At 42.9% G+C, this 23,464-nt stretch overlaps 1 protein-coding gene across 2 annotated transcripts in view; it reads right to left on the bottom strand.

Annotated features, from left to right (window-relative positions):
• The window catches only part of sardh (sarcosine dehydrogenase), a 77,556-nt gene that overhangs the window by 44,607 nt on the left and 9,485 nt on the right, over nucleotides 1–23,464 (bottom strand). For both annotated transcript variants that reach the window (XM_029708574.1, XM_029708573.1), the window contains exons 5-10: nucleotides 21,653–21,832; nucleotides 16,716–16,839; nucleotides 16,298–16,398; nucleotides 12,751–12,855; nucleotides 7,328–7,457; nucleotides 141–227 (exon numbers count right to left, since the gene is read on the bottom strand). In XM_029708574.1, the coding sequence (XP_029564434.1) occupies nucleotides 141–227; nucleotides 7,328–7,457; nucleotides 12,751–12,855; nucleotides 16,298–16,398; nucleotides 16,716–16,839; nucleotides 21,653–21,832 (727 nt within the window). The remainder of the gene's footprint in view (nucleotides 1–140; nucleotides 228–7,327; nucleotides 7,458–12,750; nucleotides 12,856–16,297; nucleotides 16,399–16,715; nucleotides 16,840–21,652; nucleotides 21,833–23,464) is intronic.

Here is a 23,464-nt window from a genome sequence, read left to right on the forward strand (position 1 = left end):
ATGTATGTATGTATGCATGCATGCATGCATGCATGCATGCACGCACGCACGCACGTACGTACGTACGTACGTACGTACGCACGCACGCACGCACGCACGCATGTATGTATGTATGTATGTATGACATTACAGTCACTCACCTGCACTGTTGAACCCGCAGCCCAGGAAGAATCCCCTGACCTCTGGAGCCTCACCCATCAGGGGCTTGTGGTCCGCTGTGAATGATTCTGGGTAAAAGGATACACGTAGTGTTAAGGGAACATTCCATCCATTCTGAAACACCACCAGTGTCATGTACAGTACAGAGATGTATGTACAGTACCAGTCAAGTGTAAAATAATCAAAATATATATTTTAGTTTCTTCAAAGTAGCCATCCTTTGCCTTGATGACAGCTTTGCAAACTCTTGGCATTCTCTCAACCTGTTTCATGAGGAATGCTTTTCAACAGTCTTGAAGGAGTTCCCACATATGCTGAGCACTTGTTGGCTGCTTTTCCTTCACTCCGCGGTCCAACTCATCCCAAACCATCTGAATTGGGTTGAGGTCAGGTGATTGTGGAGGTCAGGTCATCGGATGCAGCACTCCATCACTCTCCTTCTTGGTCAAATAGCACTTACACAGCCTAGAGGTGTGTTGGGTCATTGTCCTGTTGAAAAACAAATTATCACAAACCAAATGGGATGGCGTATCACTGCAGAATGCTGTGGTAGCCATGCTGGTTAAGTGTTTCTTGAATTCTAAATAAATCACTGACAGTGTTACCAGCAAAGCACCATCACACCTCCTCCTCCATGCTTCACGGTGGGAACCACACATGCGGAGCTTATCCGTTCACCTACTCTGCGTCTCACAAAGACACAGTAGTTGGAACCAAAAATCTCAAATTTGGACTCATCAGACCAAAGGACAGATTTCCACCGGTCAAATGTCCATTGCGCGTGTTTCTTGGCCCAAGCAAGTCTCTTCTTCTTATTGGTGTCCTTTAGTAGTGGTTTCTTTGCAGCAATTCAACCATGAATGCCTGATTCACGCAGTCTACTCTGAATAGTTGATGTTGAGAGGTGTCTGTTACTTGAACTCTGAAGCATTTATTTGAGCTGCAATTTCTGAGGCTGGTAACTCTAATGAACTTATCCTCTGCAGCAGAGGTAACTCTGGGTCTTTCTTTCCTGTGGCGGTCCTCAGAGACAGTTTCATCATAGCGCTTGATGGTTTTTGCGACTGCACTTGAAGAAACTTTCAAAGTTCTTGAAATGTTCCAATTGACTGACCTTCATGTCTTAAAGTGATGGACTGTCATTTCTCTTTGCTTATTTGAGCTGTTCTTGCCAAAATATGGACTTGGTCTTTTACAAAATAGGGCCATCTTCTGTATGCCACGCCTACCTTGTCACAACACAACTGATTGGCTCAAACGCATTAAGGAGGAAAGAAATTTCACAAATTAACTTTTAACAAGGCACACCTGTTAATTTAAATGCATTCCAGGTGACTACCTCATGAAGCTGGTTGAGAGAATGCCAAAAGTGTGGAAAGCAAAGGGTGGCTACTTTGTAGAATAACAAATATATTTTGATTTGTTTAACACTTTTTTTTGGTTACTACATGATTCCCTATGTGTTATTTCATAGTTTATGTCCTCACTATTATTCCACAATGTAGAAAATAATCAAAATAAAGAAAAACCCTGGAATGAGTACAGTAGGTGTGTCCAAACGTTTGACTGGTACTGTATGGCTCTGGCCACCACTGTGTGAATATCTACTGCCACTAGAGTCTAATCCAGTCACAATGCGGAAGACAAGGCATGTTTCCATCGAATTACAATGAAGTATTACCACCCCCAAACATGTCTTCTCCACTCAGCTAGTTGAGCCAAACCCTACTCTACTATGACCTCCATCTTACCACATGAGTGAGGGATCAAATCCAAAGTGAGAGTGAGGGAGAGAGAACATACAGAGGGTAAGGAAAGAGAGAGGGGCGGCAGACGGGAGATCTGAACACACCTTTGCCATTATTACACACGAGGGATAAGTAATGAAGTACGAGAGCACCAAGAGCTCTCCTCTCCAATAAGTAGGGAGTCTCACAGAACAAGGCAGAATAGCGTCGCTGCTTATACACAGCTCCACAAACTAAGGTACCTTACCAATCAGTGACTAAACATGTGCTGGTTGTAAAATCAAGTCTGGAGGTAGGCGTCGCTCACATCTACACTGGCCTCTCTAGGGAGACGTGTAAGTTCCTATAAGGCATTCATTCGCGACTAAGAAACAAAAACACACTGAAATAACTGGCTTGTGTTTGTTTTGTAGTGGTGAGATACACAACCCTCTCACTGGGGAGTTAACAGCCATGCCGTCTTAAAAACATAACTTACGTTTGTATTTTGGACATACATTAGGAGGCTGGTAAAAAATGCACGCGTACTACACACAAGCATATTTATGGGCGCACGCACACAAACTCATCAGCTGTCTAGTCTAGAAAGGCCGAGGTCCACAAGGAGTGCACATGAATACAGACGTGCACTAGGGGAGTGAATGTTAAAAACGTTAAAAACATTTAAAGGGATACTTCGGGATTTTGACAATGAGGCCCTTTAACTACTTCCCCACAGTCTGATGAACTCGTGGATACCATTTCTATGTCTCTGTGTCCAGTACGAAGGAATTGAGGTCGTTTCGCAAAACCAATGCTAACTAGCATTAGCGCAATGACGAAGTCTATGGGTATCTGCTAGCATCCTCTCATCATGTCCTTTTCCAGTGAGTCAGGACCAGACAGACGAAAGTTAACGAACCAGCATGATTCTAACAGACGCTAATTAAACACTGGTCACCATCAGTTACATCCAACCACTGACAGAAATACAGAAGGATGGATCGAAAGAGAGACAGAGCGCGCGAGAGACAAGCAGACAGACCATCCAAACAACACGGGACTTAAGTGTGAGTGCGCATGCCCCGGAGACTACCTACCACTAGTGTGAGACCACCAGACGGTCAGTCTCTTACCAGTCTGTCACCTCTCTTCCCAGGGAGAGAAAGTCACAACGTTTCCCACCTGTCAGCTCTCATATCAGACCGTATTCACTGGAGTCACAGAGTCCATCGACTCAAGCCTCTCACAGGAAACGGGCCTTGACCAGTGATATCCTCCAGTCCCAGAGAAACCGACCTCGATCAGATCAGATACAGTTTGCCCCAAGTCACCAGACTATGGTAAAAGTTCAACACTGATCCAAATGAGAGGCCACAGAGATGAGGAATACAAATATGACAGAGGAGGACTATTGGGGTTAGCTGCCACAGCACAGAATGGATGGACACAGACAAATCCTAAAAAACTGTAGAGGGGGGATTAAATGATAGAGAGATGTGGAAAATATCTTTATGTTTGTGGAGGACTATATATTAAATGAGTATTGATGTCTGTCAGTGTTTGTAATTGTGTGTGAAAGAATGTTGTACAGCAAAGAATTGTCTTTTAGGAGCGTCTTAATTTTAAGACAGTGCCTTCAGAAATGCACATTTTGTTGTGTTACAGCCTGAATTAAATGTATTCAATTGTAGTTTTTGTTCAAATGTATTGAAAATGAAATGCAGAAATCTTGTTTACATAATTGTTCACATCCCTGAGAAAAGACATATTATAACCACCTTTGCAGTGATTAAAGCTGAGTCTTTCTGGGTAAGTCTAAGAGCTTTGCACACCTGGATTGTAAAACGTTTGCACATTATTCTTTTTGTAATCTATCAAGCTCTGTCAACTTGGTTGTTATTGCTAGATCGCTATTTTCAAGTCTTGCCATAGATTTTCAAGCTGATTTTAGTCAAAACGTTAACTAGGCCACTCAGGAACATTCAATGTCGTCTTGGTAAGTAACTCCAGTGTATACAGCGCATTCGGAAAGTATTTAAACCCCTTCACTTTTTCCACATTTTGTTATGTTACAGCCTTCTTCTAAAATTGATTCAATTGTTTCCCCCCCTTCATCAATCTAGACAACACCCCATAATCATTTTTTTGCAAATGTATTAAAAATAAAAAACGGAAATATCACATTTACATAAGAATTCAGACCCTTTACTCAGTACTTTGTTGAAGCACCTTTGGCAGTGATTACAGCCTCAAATCTTTTTGGGTATGACGCTACAAGCTTGGCACACCTGTGTTTGGGGAGTTTCTCCCATTCTTCTCTGCAGAACCTCTCAAGCTCTGTCAGGTTGGATGGGGAGCGTCGCTGCACAGGTATTTTCAGGTCTCTCCAGAGATGGTTGATTAGGTTCCAGTCTGGGCTCTGGCTGGGCCTCAAGGATATTCAGAGACTTGTCCCAAAACCACTCCTGTGTTGTCTTGGCTGTGTGCTTAGGGTCATTGTCCTGTTGGAAGGTGAACTTTGCCCCACCCAGTATGATGACCTGAGCGCTCTGGAGCGGGTTTTCATCAAAGATCTCTCTGTACTTTGGTCCGTTCACCTTTTCCTCGATCCTGACTAGTCTCCCAGTACCTGCCGCTGAAAAATATGCCAACAGCATGATGCTGCCACCACCATGCTTCACCGTATGGATGCTATTGGCCAGGTGATGAGTGGTACCTGGTTTCCTCCAGATGTGACACTTGGCATTCAGGCCAAAGAGTTCAATCTTGGTTTCATCAGACCAGAGAATCTTGTTTCTCATGGTCTGAGAGTCCTTTAGGTGCCTTTTGGCTAACTCCATAGGGGCTGTCATGTGCCATTTACTGATAAGTGGCTTCCGTCTGGCCACTCTACCATAAAGGCCTGATTGGTGGAGTGCTGTAGAGTTTCTTGTCCTTCTGGAAGTTTCTCCCATCTCCACAGAGGAACTCTGGAGCTCTGTCAGAGTGACCATCGGGTTCTTGGTAACCTCCCTGACCAAGGCCCTTCTCCCCCGATTGCACAGTTTGGCCAGGCAGCCAGCTCTAGGAAGTCTTGGTGGTTCCGAACCTCTTCCATTTAAAAATGGAGGCCACTATGTTCTTGGGGGCCTTCAATGCTGCAGACACTTTTTGGTACCCTTCCCCAGATCTGTGCCTCGACACAATCCTGTCTAGGAGCTCTACGGACAATTCCTTCAACCTCATGGCTTGGTTTTTGCTCTGACATGCACTGTCAACTGTGGGACCTTATACAGACAGGTGTGTGCCTTTCCAAATCATGTACAATCAATTGAAATTACCACAGGTGGACTCCAATCAAGTTGTAGAAACATCAAGGATGATCAAAGTAAACAGCATGCATCGGAGCTCAATTCCGAGTCTCATAGCGAAGGGTCTGAATACTTATGTAAATAAGGTACTTGTTTTTTTTGTTTTTTTTATATGAAAACATTTCTAAAAACCTGTTTTCACTTTGTCATTATGTGGTATTGTGTGTAGATTGATGAGGAAAATAATTTATTTAAATCCACTTTAGAAAAAGGCTGTAATGTAACAAAATGTGGAAAAGTGAAGGGGTCTGAACACTTTTAGAATGAACTGTATTTGGCCTTGTGTTTTAGGTTATTGTCCTGCTGACAGGTGAATGTGTCTGTTTTACAGTGAAATCCCTGAGTGGTTTCCTTCCTCTCCGGCAACTGAGTTAGGAAGGACACCTGTATCTTTGTAGTGGTCTGAGAGTCCTGGTCTGAGACTGGATGCATTGATACACCAACCAAAGTGTAATTAATAACTTCACCATTGTCATGACAATATAGCTAGTGGCTTCCCCCTCTCTCCCTCCTACACCCAGGTTCTGTTATCTCAGGTCATAAATTACGAATAAAACCCCCTCCTGAAGAAATCCTCTTCAGACCACGCGTACCTCGATGGACACCGAGGGGGCGCAGGTTGAGTTCAGACCACAAAAACCTGTATAAGCTGAGGTTGTAATGGTTGTTGAATTCCTAACCATACCACGTGGAGCATTGGCTACACGGCAGGAAATGGTTCAACTCTGAGACTATCGATCCCGACAGAATAAGAGCAAATCTTAGATACTAACTATTAGTCTGCAGCTAGAAATTGTCAACCTGGGATGCGAAGACAGACAACCGCCAAAACATCTATGTGCAAAGGATTAGCATTTCAATTAATATAATTATCAACTGTGTAGTGACTCATTTTGTCTTTCCCGCCATTCTCAGTCCACACCCACTTCCCTTTGTCCACCAAGCCGTCATATCATCTTAGCCCACTAGGGAACCTCCCCTATCATTTCCTTGTAACCATATCTACTGTATTGTTTGTTTATGCATTTCTGTGATTATTTAGTTAGTTAGTAAATAAATGATTAAGACAATTGATGTATGGATGATTCATAGTAAAAGGCTGGGTTCGTGCAGATAACCAACAATTTACGACGTTTGGAATGGAGACTAACGTGAGGTAAAGAATAATTCATCAATTAGAAGACTAATTGATCAGATATTAAAATATCTTAAAGTTATATTAGGAAAATTATAACTTTGTAATCTGAAGATTTCCCTTGGTACCCTGACTTCCTAGTTAATTACATTTGCATGATTAGTTTAATCACATAATAGTAATTACAGAGAATTGATTTGATAAAATAACAGTCTTCACTTTAATGATGCCAAAGACACGACGCCATGCTCAAAGGGATATTCAGTGTCTGCTATATTATCATCATCATCATCAACCAATAGATGCCCTTCTTTGTGAGGCATTGGAAAACTCCCTGGTCTTTGTGGTTGAATCTGTGTTTTAAATTCACTGCTCGACTGAGGGGCCTTACAGATAATTGTACAATATGTATGGGGCACAGAGATGAGGTAGTATATTCCAAAATCATCTTATTAAACACCATTATTGAACACAGAGTGAGTCCATGAAACTGATGTGACTTCTGAACTTATTTACAATTACATTTTAGTCATTTAACATTGAACTTATTTACATTTACATTTTAGTCATTTAGCAGACGCTCTTATCCAGAGCGACTTACAGTAGTGAATGCATACATTCCATACATTTTTTGTCTTTAAAAAAAAAAAAAAAAAAGGTTTTGTATGTAGGCTTGCCATAACAAAGGGGTTGAATACTTATTGACTCAAAACATTTCATGTTTTATTAATGTGTAAAAATTCCTAAAAGCATAATTCCACTTTGACATTGTGGGGTTTTGTGAGTAGGCAGTGCCAAAATCTCAATTTAACCCATTTCAAATTCAGGCTGTAACACAACAAAATGTGGTAAAAGTCAAGGGTTGTGAATACTTCCTGAAGGCACTGGAAATGACTGAGGGAGTTATTATGGGAGTGGGAACCATAGTGGGTGTGCGTATTGTATAGCCATACCTGGTCCACAGACAGTGGATTTGATGCCAGTCTGCTCCAAAGCAGGGACTCTGTTGATAGCTCCCTCTATGTGCTGCATGAACACATCCCAGTCCAGGTCAAACAGGCTGAAAGCAAACTTATCAGACACCTGCAACACAAGGACAACAACCAAAACAGTTTTTACTCAACCAAAACTTAGACACCTGTGTTGGATTCCACATTTTGAACTTTGAGATATTAAAGACATGATAGATCAGACGCATAGCATATTAAGGAGTGAGATCTGTAGAAAGACTGAGTGGCTGTGGAATGTGCTGGGTGGACGGGATGAGCTCAAAGGATTGCTATAGGGGAGGCAGATGGACATCTGTGGACTAGGTGAAGGAGGGGTTGAGGTCAGGAGGTGAGGTCAGTTCCCCTTATTAAGGGAGTAAAAGGTTGGAGAGAAGGAGGATTGTCTTAAGTGGGATATATATCTGTGATGGGAGAAATGTTTTGCTGTCTGATTACAGCTGTACAGAACCGCTGGGAAGAATTAAACTTGGTTAAAGCTTCTCTAGTGTCCGTGGGTTATTTACTCTCAGAAATAAGAACCTAACACCTGCAACTAGTGCTGAGAGATTAGCCAACATTTAGGTTATTTTTAGTTTTTTTAAACAACTAATTTACCGACTGACATCGGTTCAAATTTTTGGAATTCCATTTAGTTATTTATTTTCTTCTGTGAGCTCAATGAATCGTTTCTCTTTGAAGCATGGAGGTTAATTAGTGATTAGCCGTAGTGGTCAGTCACCATCATCTGGCTTTTATTTATTGTTTTATTCTGTGTTGTTAAAGCATTCAACAAACAATGCATTTATAAAAAATATGAATACAAATTCATAACCGTGACTATTGTTCATAAACCGAACCGACTTCAAAAAGCACTAAATCGTTCAGCACTACCTGCAACAAAACGACACAACAGCCCAACCGAGGACACAACAACAGCCCAACCGAGGACACAACAACAACAAGTCAACCGAGGACACAACAACAAGTCAACCGAGGACACAACAACAAGTCAACCGAGGACACAACAACAGCCCAACCGAGGACACAACAACAGCCCAACCGAGGACACAACAACAGCCCAACCGAGGACACAACAACAAGTCAACCGAGGACACAACAACAACTCAACCGAGGACACAACAACAGCCCAACTGAGGACACAACAACAGCCCAACTGAGGACACAACAACAGCCCAACTGAGGACACAACAACAGCCCAACTGAGGACACAACAACAGCCCAACCGAGGACACAACAACAGCCCAACCGAGGACACAACAACAGCCCAACCGAGGACACAACAACAACAGCCCAACCGAGGACACAACAACAACAGCCCAACCGAGGACACAACAACAAGTCAACCGAGGACACAACAACAACAGCCCAACCGAGGACACAACAACAAGTCAACCGAGGACACAACAACAAGTCAACCGAGGACACAACAACAAGTCAACCGAGGACACAACAACCCCACCAGTGTTTATTTTTTTATTTCACCTTTATTTAACCAGGTAGGCCAGTTGAGAACAAGTTCTCATTTACAACTGCGACCTGGCCAAGATAAAGCAAAGCAGTGCGACAAAAACAACAACACTGAGTTACACATAAACAAACGTACAGTCAATAGCACAATAGAAAAAGTCTATGTACAGTGTGTGCAAATGTAGACGATTAGGGAGGTAAGGCAATAAATAGGTTCATAGAGGCGAAATGGATGTGCAGATGATGATGTGCAAGTAGAGATACTGGGGTGCAAAAGAGCAAAAATATAAATAACAATATGGGATGAGGTAGTTGGGTGTGCTATTTACAGTTTGGCTGTGTACAGGTGCAGTGATCGGTAAGCTGGTCTGACAGCTGATGCTTAAAAGTTAGAGAGGGCGATATAAGTCTCCAGCTTCAGTGATTTTTGCAATTCTTTCCAGTCATTGGCAGCAGAGAACTGGAAGGAAAGGCGGCCAATAAGGTGTTGGCTTTGGGGATAACCAGTGACATATACCTGCTGGAGTGCGTGCTATGGGTGGTTGTTGATATGATGACCAGTGAGCTGAGATAAGGCGGGGCTTTATCTCAGCTCACTGGTCAGTGGGTTTGGCGACGAATATGTAGCGAGGGCCAGCCAACGAGAGCATACAGGTCGCAGTGGTGGGTGGTATATGGGGCTTTGGTGACAAAACGGATGGCACTGTGAAAGACTGCATCCAATTTGCTGAATAGAGTGTTGGAGGCTATTTTGTAAATGACATCGCCAAAGTCAAGGATCGGTAAGAATAGTCAGTTTACAAGGGTATGTTTGGAAGCATGAGAGAAGGATGCTTTGTTGCAAAATAGGAAACCGATTTCTAGATTTATTTTGGATTGGAGATGCTTAATGTGAGTCTGGAAGGAGAGTTTACAGTCTAACCAGACACCTAGATATTTGTAGTTGTCCATATACTCTAAGTCAGAACCGTCCAGAGTAGTGATGCTAGTCAGGCGGGTGGGTGCGGGCAGCGATCGGTTGAAGAGCATGCATTTAGTTTAACTAGCATTTAAAAGCAGTTGGAGGCCACGGAATGAGTGTTGTATGGCATTGAAGCTCATTTGGAAGTTTGTTAACACAGTGTCCAAAGAAGGGCCAGATGTATACTGAATGGTGTCGCCTGCTTAGAGGTGGATCAGAGAATCACCAGCAGCAAGAGCGGCATCATTGATGTATACAGAGAAAAGAGTCGGCCCGAGAATTTAACCCTGTGGCACCCCCATAAAGACTGCCAGAGGTCCGGACAACAGGCCCTCTGATTTGACACACTGAACTCTGAGAAGTAGTTAGTGAACCAGGCGAGGCAGTCATTTTAGAAACCAAGGCTGTTGAGTCTGCCGATAAGAATGCAGTGATTGACAGAGTCGAAAGCCTTGGCCAGGTTGATGAAGACGGCTGCACAGTATTGTCTTTTATCGACGGCGGTTAGGATATCGTTTAGGACCTTGAGCGTGGCTGAGGTGCACCCATGACCAGCTCGGAAACCAGATTGCATAGTGGAGAAGGTACGGTGGGATTCGAAATGGTCGGTGATCTGTTCGTTAACTTGGCTTTCGAATATTGTAGAAAGGCAGGGCAGGATGGATATAGGTCTATAACAGTTTGGGTCTAGAGTGTCTCCCCCTTTGAAGAGGATGACCGCGGCAGCTTTCCAATCTTTGGGGATCTCAGACGATACAAAAGCGTGTTGAGCAGACTAGTAATAGGGGTTGCAACAATTTCAGCAGATCATTTTAGAAAGAGAGGGTCCAGATTGTCTAGCCCCGCTGATTTGTAGAGATCCAGATTCTGCAGCTCTTTCAGAACATCAGCTGTCTGGATTTGGGTGAAGGAGAAGCGGGGCAGGGGGCTTGTGCAAGTTGCTGCAGGGGGGTGCAGAGCTGTTGGCCGGCGTAGGGGTAGCCAGGTGGAAAGCATGGCCAGCCGTAGAAAAATGCTTATTTAAATGATCGTAGATTTATCGGTGGTGACAGTGTTTCCTAGCATCAGTGCAGTGGGCAGCTGGGAGGAGGTTGTTAACAAGGACACAACCCAACCAAGGACAACAACAACCCCACCAGTGTTAACCCAACCAAGGACACAACCCAACCAAGGACACAACAACCCAACCAAGGACACAACCCAAGACACAACAACCCAAGACACAACGACCCAAGACACAACGACCCAACCAAGGACACAACGACCCAACCAAGGACACAACCCAACCAAGGACACAACAACCCAACCAAGGACACAACAATGCTGCGCTGCATTTGTGCCATCTTCAAAAGACACTGCTTTCGCAAACATTTAGTACACATAGGTGAACAGTTATGGAAGCACACACACACAGTTCAACCCATCTTTCAAATGACAGACAGACAGACAGACAGACAGACAGACAGACAGACAGAGAGACAGACAGACAGACAGACAGACAGACAGACAGACAGACAGACAGACAGACAGACAGACAGACAGACAGACAGACAGAGATGATGCAGACCACTCAGCAGGGAAATGCTGAACACATGAAACAGTGTGAATATGCCACAGTGTTTAAACTGATGCTGTAAAGAGAAGAAAGACAGGGATCAAGATTTAAAGAAAAAAAAAAAGTTGGAGGCTGCAGGGCCAGCCAAGTAACTGTGACCTTTTCCCGCAAGAATGCACGTACGCACACACAGTGATTTTCCGTTACGACAGCCCTTCATTACCAGTCGAGGCCTGGCCCCTAGGGAGCTCACAACACCAGATTAAACTTTCAACTTCTCTTAAACTTCTCTAACATATCGATCCACAAACCCAGCTTCTCTCTCTCTGTACTAAATGCATTTTCATTTTCTCACTTCGTATCCAACTCTTGAAAGCTTGTGCTGACAGAGCGGAAAGGACAAAAACGTTCCTTTATCCGGTTGAGGCGTCGGGTAATTTAGCGCTGTTAAATCGTTTGGCTGGATGTGAATGTTAAACGGGCTTGTGTGATGTGGTCTCTGCTTCGGAGTTGGGGGGGTCAGAGGTCATTTTGGCTGGTGTGTGTGACCAAAGCACATTTAGTACGGTACCTCCAGACTGAACAGGACCACACCAACTGAGCGTGCTCCACAGAGAGGAGGGAGTGTTGACATTGAGTCAGTCGGAGCCAGTGTGCACCGACAGAACACGGCACACTCCAGCTAGACCAACACAAACACTCAGATCTCAATCTGTGTCCTGCTGTAACCTCACAAGGCTGCGTACCCCCTAGCTAAAAGTGAGCGAGCGAGAGAGAATGAGAGTGCAGTAAAAGGGAGAGGTAGCCACAGACACTCAGCGGCTGGTGAAGTAATGAGTGTGTGTGTGTGTGTGCTTATCTGTGTACATCCTGCTGGATCTTCTCCTCGGGCTGTGTGAGTAGGGAGCGGATACAACAATCCACTGACACGCCAGAGGAACAGAGCATGCAATTAACTGGCCTGTGAAAGTGAGACATAGACAAGCAGCATGCCTCTCTGCAAGCTTCACTGCGCCTCGCAGCACAATACAAGCAAACGCACATGGACACCCGCACAAACATAAAGATTCTCACAGATAGAGGTCAAATACTGTATACACAATCACTCACACAAGCACCCGTATAGTTTACAACACCAAGTACCATACAAACCAATACACACAAACTACAGGAGGCTGCTGAGGGGAGGACGGCACATAATAAATGGCTGTAACGGAGCAAATGGAATGGTAACCATGTGTTTGATACCATTCCACCCATTCCACTCCAGTCATCCTTACAAACCCGTTCCCCCCAATGAAGGTGCCACCAACCTCCTGTGTCACAAACACAATGACATCCCGTTCACAGTATGTCAACACAGTGAAAACACACACACGATACCTTGTCCCAGAAGACAGGGTTCTGTTCGTAACCCCCCACGGAGAGGGCGTCACCTTGGAGACGGAGGTAGACTGATGCATCATGGTCCCTGACATTGGGCATGTTCTAGAAGGGTAGCAGGAAGAGAGACATTCTTTAGACCTTCAAAAAAGGTCTACTCCTAACAGATCACAGACACAATGATCATCTTAGAATAACAAACAGGACTATAAAAAAAAAAACAGTAGACTTAGCCTACTAGGCATACTTGTGTTTCACATCTAACGCTTAACAAAACAAAAAAGAACAGGACGACATGTCATAGTCATGAGTAACATTAGCCTAGAGCAGAACTCCCCCCCCCCCCTACAGGAGATCAGCGATCATCAGGCTCCTAAACAGCGTTCTGGGCAGTCTTGTAGTTATGTCTCAGACTTGCCCGATAATAGTTCATCAAAAGACATGCCCCGCCGTAGAGAGGAGCAGCGGCAGGCCCGTCCACGTGAGCATCTGCCGCACCCTTCCCCTGCACTGATTCTTTTTGGCAACTTTTACTTCACTACATTCGTAAAGAAAATAATGTACTTTTTACTCCTTCCATTTTCTCTGACACCCAAAAGTACTTGTTACATTTTGACAGGAAAATGGTCCAATTCACACACACTTATCAAGAGAACATCCCTGCTCATCCCTACTGCCTCTGATCTGGTGGACTCACTAAACACAAATGCTTTGTTTGTAAATGATGTCTGAGTGTTGGGGTGCCCCTGGCTATCCGTCAATAAAAAATAACAAATTCTGCCATCTGGTTTACTTAATATAAGGAATTTTAAGTAATTTATACTTTTTCTTTTGATATACTTAAAGTACATTTGAGCAATTCCATTTACTTTTGATACTTCAGTATATTTAACACCAAATACTTAGACTTTTACTCAAGTAGTATTTTACTGGGTCACTTTCACTTGAGTCATTTTCTATTAAGGCATCTTTACTTTTACTCAAGTATGACAATTGACTAATTTTTCCACCATTGTGAGGGTTAAATAATCAAAAGTAGTGCACTGGGCCTTTACTAGTATTAGCGGACCAATATAGATACCTGTAGCGTGGGCAAAAACATTTCCAGCATCTCCACTTTGCCAAAAAAGCTATTTGTATAATGAAGAACAATATCTTGCAGGATTCAATAGTTGGAATTGTAAGAGTTGTTGCCCTGTCCCTTTCTCTACGATTGTCATTCTAATGGAATACAGAAAGCGCAAAACCCAGTCCTCAAAACATTTACATTAAAAAGGTGCAAAGTTATAGGCAAAGATGCAAAACATCCACATCAAATTTAAAAAAAAGATTGATCAAATAACATGAAAACAAGCATTACCAACAGAGTGAATGTGAAAATGGATTAAACAATGGTCCCACTTTGCTGGTGATTTGCAGTATGTGCAATGATACAAGTAAAAAGGAAGGCTGTGATTGGTTAAATTGTCTATGCCAATTTATTTGTATAAAACAAAACTAGCAGAAATACCATTCTGTCAGTAGAGTATATATATTATGTTCAACAATATAGATTTGTAAAGAAAATACATATTTTCAATATTCATGTTTATATTATTGAAATCAAAATACTACTCATATTATAGAGCAAGCAGTAAAGCTTCATATGACACCAAATTTTGTAGCACCTACAGATGAAACAATATGGAGTCTTAAAGGAGGCGTGGGTAATGCCAGAGTTTAATAAATTGGCCAACTCCAATTAATTATTACTCAATTATGATAAAAATGTCAAATAGAGTAGCAGTCAAAAGTTTGGACACCTACTCAGTCAAGGGTTTTACTTTATTTTACATTGTAGAATAATAGTGAAGACATCAAAACTATGAAATAACACATATGGAATCATGTAGTAACCCCAAAAGTGTTAAATCAAAATATCATTTGAGATTTTTCAAAGTAGCCACACTTCGCCTAGAAGAGCTTTGTACACTCTTGGCATTCTCTAAACCAGCTTCACAAGGAATAATTTTCCATCAGTCTTGAAGGTGTTCCCACATATGCTGAGCACTTGTTGGCTGCTTTTCCTTCATTCCAAACCCTCTCAATTGGGTTGAGGTTGGGTGATTGTGGAGGTCAGGTCATCTGATGCAGCACTCCATCACTCTCCTTCTTGGTCAAATAGCCCTTACACAGACTGGAGGTGTGTTGGATCATTGTCTGGTTGAAAAACAAATGATAGCCCCACTAAGTGCTAACCAGATGGGATGGCGTATCGCTGGGTGTGTCCCAGGATTATTGCACCGCTTCCCCATTCATTGAGGAGACTCTCTCCATGCAGACACACTTATAGATTTTGGTTGTGGCATTTTTGTGGCCGTTTCTTTGCTTTGGCACCTTTTTGAACACCCCTCATTATCACATTTATGCACACAACCACTCACTTACACTGCTGATTACACACACACACACACACACACACACACACACACACACACACACACACACACACACCATTGTTAATTGTATTTAGTTTACTTAAGGAATAACAAAATATTTATTAACTGATCTATCTCCATGTTGTCTCCCTTTTTGTTATGGACTATGAGCCGGTTCGTGACAAATAGTCCCCGCAAAATACCAGTCAACGTCAACAGTAAAAAGGCGACTCCGGGATGCTGGCCTTCTAGGCAGAGTTCCTCTGTCCAGTGTCTGTGTTCTTTTTCCCCATCTTAATAATTTATTTTTATTGGCCAGTCTGAGATATGGCTTTTTCTTTGCAACTCTGCCTAGAAGGCCAGCATCCAGGAGTCGACTCTTCACTGTTGAGACTGGTGTTTTGCGGGTACTATATAATGAAGCTGCCAGTTGAGGACTTGTGAGGCGTATGTTTCTCAAACTAGACACTAATGTACTGGGGGTACGCATACCCCAGTTTGGGAATACCTGCTCTACACTGAAGGGAAGAAGTAAGACAGGGGCCTGCAGTGTCACAGTGCCCCCTGCTGGGGAGACCTGGTGGTGGGAGAGAGAAAAGGACTGATTCACTCGCACTCTATGGCCAAGCTGCAAAGTCAAAAATTGGCTATATCGTAACAAATGTATGAAAACTAAAATAAACTTGTGTCTTAATTTAAGGTTAGGCTTAGGCATAAGGTTAGCAGTGTGGTTGGGGTTAAGGTTAGGTTGAACATTTTAAGAAGATAAATTGTAGAACTTCCAGCTTTGCAGCTTGGCCAGATAGTGACAACCGAGAGCAGACTGGAGCCTCAGCTGGCCCTCTAGCCAGCAGTACGACATGCATGAGCAAGCTGGATAATATTGCAGATCAAAGTTCCGGTCAAATAGCACGTGTCACCTGGACTTTACCCTCTGACAGTGATTATGTTTGTTGGTGATAAATCAGTTTCCCAAGTTGAGATCAATAAAGTAATACTATTACAACTACACAATGGTAAAGACAAGACAGGCTCTTCCTTTTCCTTGGATGCCCTCGATCACTATGTCTGCACGGTGCCGTTTGTGTGTGTGCGCGGCACGCGTGCAACACGAGTGCGTATGGACGTACCTGGATGCCCTCGATCCTCTCCGTCACGACGTAGGCATGGTGCATGGCGATGAGGGGCACCTTGACTCCTGCCATCTCACCCAGCTTAGTGGCCCACACTCCTGACAGGGCAAAGAGAGACAGTGCGTGCTACAGATCAACATTGCAGTCCGTCTGTGCAGAATCCCTGACCTACAAATTCACCTTGCATCCTAAATAACTACTCATCGATGAGCCGTCCAAATCAACTCCATTTCTTGTTAAGGGCTTTTTGTAATGGTTCAATGATCTTGAATAGCGTCCAGCTGCTTAAATAGGAGGCCAGAACATATGCCTACTGGTAAAATGCACAAGGGGGTACTTTGTGGTTTCTCTAGACAGAGCAAAATGTAATTGGGAATTATAATTGGGAATCGCTGTGATAGACGACTGTCCTAACCTGCACAGTTTACGACCACGGGGGTCTGGATGGTTCCGTGGAAGGTCTCCACAGCCTTGACCCTCTTCACTCCCATGTCGTCTGTGCTCACCTGGATCCCCGTCACTGGACAGTTCTCTATCACCTGACAGGAGAGCGAGCCAATCAGAGAGGAGGTGAAAGACAACCCCGTGTACTGTATACCCACATGTATCTATAGTTATAATACTCATGGCTATCGCCAGGAGTTTGTTTCTGACTGTGTGACTTGACCAGAAACAAGACTTCTCCATACCAGACCCGGAGCCGGGATAAAGTGACTAAGGGGGCAGTTGAAAATCGGTGAGGGGGCACAATTTCTTTTGGGGGGGGGGGGTTCTCGCATTGGAATTATATTGAATTCTGCTTATATCATGCTATACCACAATAAACAAAAAGTTCATTGAGTGCTTTCGAAGTGACAGGTTGGCGTGGAATCTGTAGCCTAATGTATCTCCGCTGCGCTGTGTCAGCATAAAATAGCGGCCTTCTAGCAGTTCTAAGGACAACGATTCATCAGGAGGCAGGCAGGCAGGTAGAGGTGCAAACGAGTGTTGGATTTATTTTCAAAGCGCGGGTGTTTCAAAGATGACGGTGATATTGACAAATATATACACTGAACAAAAATATAAAAACGCAACATGTAAAGTGTTGGTCCCAAAAAAAAGTGTTGGTCCCAAAAAAAAACATTTCTCTCACATTTTGTGCACAAATGTTTACATCTGTTAGTGAGCACTAATCCTTTGCTACGATAATCCATCCACCTGACAGGTGTGGCATGTCAAAAAGCTGATTAAACAGCATGATCATTACACAGGTGCACCTTGTGCTGGGGAGAAAAAGGCCACTCTAAAGTGTGCAGTTGTGTCACAACACAATGCCACAGATGTCTCAAGTTTTGAGGGAGCGTGCAATTGGCATACTGACTGCAGGAATGTCCACAAGAGCTGTTGCCAGATAATTACATTTTCATTTCACTACCATAGGCTGCCTCCAAAGTCGTTTTAGAGAATTTGGCAGTACATCTAACCGGCCTCACAACCACCGACCATGTGTAACCACACCAGCCCAGGAGCTTCACCTGTGGGATGGTCTAAGACCAGCCACCCGGAGAGCTGATTAAACTGTGGGTTTGCACAATTGAAGAATTTCTGCATAAACAATCAGAAAACGTCTCAGGAAAGCTCATCTGCATGCTTGTTGTCCTCACCAGGGTCTTGACCTGACTACAGTTCGGCGTCGTAAATGCTCACCTTCGATGGCCACTGGCACGCTGTGTGCAAGTGTGCTCTTCAGGGATGAATTCCGGTTTCAACTGTACCTAGCAGATGGCAGACAGCGTGTATGGTGTCGTGTGAGCTGGCGGTTGGCTGATGTCAACAGAGTGCCCCGTGGTGGTGGGCTTATGGTTTTGGCAGGCATAAGCTAAGGACAGAGAACACAACTGCATTTTCTCAATGGCAATTTGAATGCACAGAGAAACCGTGATGAGATCCTGAGGCCCATTGTCGTGCCATTAATCCGCCGCCATCACCTCATCACCACCACTCACCAGACATGTCACCCATTAAGCATGTATGGGATGCTCTGGATCGACAGCGTTTTCCAGCTCCCGCCAATATCCAGAAACTTCGCACAGCCACTGAAGACGAGTGGAACAACATTCCACATGCCACAATCAACAGCCTGATCAACTCTATGCGAAGGAGGAAAATGGTGGTCACACCAGATACTGACTGGTTCGGATCCACGCCCCCACCTTATATAATATAATATAAATAAATATATATATATATATATATATATATATATATATATATATATATTCCCAGTCATATGAAATCCATAGATTAAGGCCTAATGAATTTATTTCAACTGACTGATTTCCATATTAGCTGCAACTGCGTTTATATTTTTGTTCAGTGTATATTTCATAGGGCATTGATAAAAATTGACACAATGAAACAAATTGGCAGGAGTCAGTGCCCAATAGTGGAGAGAGACGTGCCTATAGCGCTTCTTCACCACATACCCCTCCCCTTATTCTGGTCTGGACATTATTAACTATGCTGGAGACATGTTCTTCACACATAAGCAGTAACCTCAAACATTGTCAGTGGTCATTTTCCCTTTAACTGAAATCATTACTGTTCAGTATTTCTAACCGCACTATCCAAACTAATAGACATGTATCAGCAGGGCAGAATGGCACATTCCAACCGAGCAATGACTACATTATACATATTGACCAACATGGCATGTCCATTTGGTGAATGTAGGTTGGTAGCGCAAATAAAGGAACACCATAGCAGATGAACACTTTGCCCAGGCCCTAAACACTGTCCACTAACCTTTTGGCGATGTTAGGGCACAAACCTCCCCGTATGGGCCTTTGTTGAAGCAGGTAAGGGAGCATTCTCTCCCCAACGATGCACAGTGGACACTGGGGGTTGTCTCCTGACCCCCCCAGCAGTGACAAGTTCCACACCCAGGGACATTTGCGGTGGTGTCATTTTCTCTCCAAGCATTGGGAAAAGGACACAGCACACCTTCTCTCCAGGCACCGAAGAGAGCTCAGTCATAATCAATTCAGTGTCGGTCAATGTCGGGATGAAAACCTTACACATCCCATCATAGGTCAGACACTCCTGCAGAGCACCGCCCATAGGAACAGCAGAGGAGCAGAAAGGAGACAGTTCCACCCCGCCCTTAGAAATCTAAATCAAATATTACAAGCTGGGGCGTATCACGTTACTCATTTAGTCTCCCACAGAGATGAGAAGCGGTTTTTCCTGCTTTTATGGAAACCCAAAGGAATCATGCATAACCACCCCAGTGGCTTTCCATAGCCCCCCTACACACACACCGCGGCACGCTCTGTCCATTGTGCTGACACAGCGCAGCGGAGATTTTAGTTTTTTTGCGCCAACCTGTCACTCAATCATTTGAACTTTTTTGCCATTTTTATATAGGGATATAGAACTACAATTTAAGGGGGCAAAATTTTGAACTGAGGGGGCTAATCCCCTTTAGCCCCCTGGTGGAGCCAGGTATGATCCATTATGTTATAACCGATGTTCCCTCTAATATTTTTAAGCACGATGCCAATTTCAGGTCTGCTGAGCGCAAACTTGAACCTTGTGAAATTTCTGTGCATCTTCAGGCACGCGTTTACTTTGAACAATGAGGCTGTACCCGCTTTAATTTACTGTTTTAACAGTGGCCATGTCGGCTACTGTGGCTATTTGATCATAATGTAGGCCTACCAGTGTGGCCTACCATAAAAACCAATGGAGAAAATGCATCACATAACATTTTAACATGGAAAGAGCGGTTCTATCATTCAGCCGACATTAGCAGCCATGTATGGGGTTCAATTTAGGCCTACATTCCATGAGCCTTTTGAAAAAAAACATGCAGTTTATCAGACAAAGAGGTGACTGAACATTTTGTTGTGTTCTTTCATGCAAGAAACCACAATTCATTATTATTTCCATACCATCATTACAGAGAATCAGACAAATTATGCTACCCTCTGCCTACTGGCTACTTAGCTTATTCAAGCCTGTCTCAAAATAAAACACTGCCCTTCTAAGATACAATAAAGGTATTTACCAGACTAGCTTTTCAGAGATGGCTAGAAATCTACACGTTTTGTGCTCTTGTAGGAAGCAATCACTCCCATATTGCTGACAACAAATTAGCAATAACTGGGCTACTAAATCATTAACTAGCAAAGAATGTAAACAAATGAGCACACGTGGCTACATGCTGCTCTCGCTTTGATCTGAAAACAAATGCATAATAATCACGACAGCTCATGCTGTAAAACAGTCCAGTTCAAAGTGAATGGCACAAATCCATATATGGCAATGGTCTATTTGCATATAGGCCTACTGCAGCTCAGATTGGTTATGGCGCACCGGTCTGTGTAGAGCTTGTCAATACAATAGAATCCTACACCGATACGCTCTGCCTACAACAAAATCTCTTGCATAGTTCGTTTTGGTGGAAAATATTGCATTAATTCCATCACAATTCCCACAGTAAAGGGAAAAGTTAATAGTGTTCACTAATGGGGAAAACTCTAGAAAGTTGAGTGAAGTTCAATCTCGTGCTTCTCTGCGTGGGCTGATTTTTCATTCTGCATGGCAGTCTCTGGGGAGCCACGTCCACAGCTTAGAGGGAACATTGGTTATAACATACAATCACATAATAGTTATATGGTAAAACCATAATAGCATAGAGATGAATTCTTCAGGAGCTTTTTGTGCCATTGAGAGTAGGTGAGTGGGTGTTACAGGAGCAATGCCAACAGTAGTGCCAACAGTAGTGCCAACAGCGTATAAAGTGCCATAGTTTGGTATCTATCGCTGGCCATCTAAAGGTTTTACTGTCGAATATTCATTACTATCACTAATAGCAGAAAAGAGAATATGGAACAGTAGACTGGACCCTGCCAAGTTGATGCTCAGGGTTCACCGACCTCCCTACACTACAAAACACAGATAAACTGGACAGAAGCTCAGCCCCTGAGCTGTCTAGAAAGAAACATTGTTACCTTAAGGAACTGCAGGTTTATAGCCCACTCAATGTCTTTTACTGACCATTAAAGGTGCAACTGTACGCCGGTGTCAAGATAATGTTTCCATCTTTAATAGTACACAAGTGGGAAGAGAATAATTAAGCAAATAACAGTCAATACTCAAGCCATGTAACGCTTAAGTAACTTGGCATATTTGTGCGCGTGCGTGTCACGCTGGTCTCCCATGGGAGAAACCAACATCTTAACCTGTTAGCCCAATAGGAGATTCCCCTCTTGGGCCGAGGGTGACAGTGATTCTGAAGTCGCAGGCAAGGCTTGCTCATCACAAGACCACGAGCCTGTGTATGCATGCATGCGTGAGTGTTATCTTTACCGTGGCACCACGGGCAGTGGCTGCCCTGGACAGGGTGGTACAGGTGCCAGCGGGGTCCATGGTGCCATCCTTGGGGACGTACAGCGTTCCATAGAGGTCATCTACGTTCATCAGAGGGTACAGGTCTTTGGTCTCAGCGGGGGACAGGACATGGGACTCAATACCGTACACCTTCCCCAACTGGAGAGAAGAACAATAAATTACATCATCCTCGTGAGACAGCACCACACTTCCATTTTGCATGGAACCTCTATTAAATACAGGTTATTCTCACTGTGGGCAATTCCACTCAAAAGGTCTGTTATTAACATGTTTTTACCACTCTCTTAAAAATGCTAGACTATCAGATACTCAGCAAGAAGGTCTGATTTCACCATTACTGAAACAGGACCCAGATGGTAAATATAAAGAGCCAGTCCACCTAAAAAACTGGAGAGCCCTTACACTTCCGTGTTGCGATGCCAAAAACCAAGCAAAATGCATAGAATTAAAAAAAGGTATTGTCGGATATTATTCATCCTAAATCAGACCATGGACGATACATTGGAGATAATATAAGACATGTACTGGAAACAATAGAATACTATGAATTATGAATACTATGAAATCTGGGAAAACAGGCCTGGTATTCATAGCTGACTTTGAAAAGACGTTGAATAAAGTATGACTGAAATGTATATATAAATGCCTGGACTATTTTAATTTTGGAGAATCTCTTATACAATGGGTTAAAGTTATGTATAGTAACCCCAGGAGTAAAATAGTAAATAATGTCTACTTCTTAGAAAGTATTAAACTGTCGAGAGGAGTAAAACAAGGTTGTCCACTATCAGCATATCTATTCATTATGGCCATCGAAATGTTAGCTATTAAAATCAGATCCAACAATAATATCAGGGGCCTAGAAATCCAGGGCTTAAAAACAAAAAGGTGTATATAGCCTCAGAGGATCTATATAATGTTTCTAACCTCTCTAGATTGAAACCGAATGACAAGTGCACCATATTACTCAACTCAAAATCTTAAAAACAAAATACAACTTTTACATTACCGTGTAGTTTACCAATAAAATGGTCCGACGGTGAGGTGGACATACTCTGTAGTCATATCCCGAAATAAATACATGATGTCACTACAATACATTTTAATAGAAAGTTAGCATAATCTTATCTAATTTGGCTACCTGTCTATTTGTAGAAAAATCACCCTGATTCATTATTTAGTCATATCCCAGTTTACCAATTTACTTATGGCCCTGCCTAAATCTAACAACTTGATTTTTTTTATTATATGAGCAAACACATACCACTTTACTAGAACAAATATTATGGTTAAACTCAAATATACTAATTGATAAAAAACAATATTTTTGGGAAATACTTAAAAAAGGGTAAAATCTTCGGAAATGATATCATAAGTAGGACACACATGCAGTTAACAAAAATATATGGAAATGTCTGCTCTATCCAATACAACCGACTGCATTACCGCAAAAATAGAGGCAAGTGGAAAGGGCAGAAGGTAAGGAACTTGTCTGTCGGCCCTGCATTAACGACAAAAATTGGCTAAAGAAAATTGTGCTAAATAAAAAAGTATACCAGTGTAATTTAAGGACCAAAAAATTGACAGCTGCACTATACAGTTTGCAAAATAGCTGGGAGGATATTTTCTATGTACCGATTCCATGGCACATGGTTTATGAACTGATACACAAAATGATGCCAGAAAACTTCTAATTTTTCAATATAAATTATTATACAAAATTCTTGAAACCAATATAACGTTATATATATGGGGGAAACAACCATTCCA

The sequence above is a fragment of the Salmo trutta genome, chromosome 23 (assembly GCF_901001165.1).
Source record: "Salmo trutta chromosome 23, fSalTru1.1, whole genome shotgun sequence".
In the NCBI taxonomy this organism is placed as follows: Eukaryota; Metazoa; Chordata; class Actinopteri; order Salmoniformes; family Salmonidae; genus Salmo; species Salmo trutta.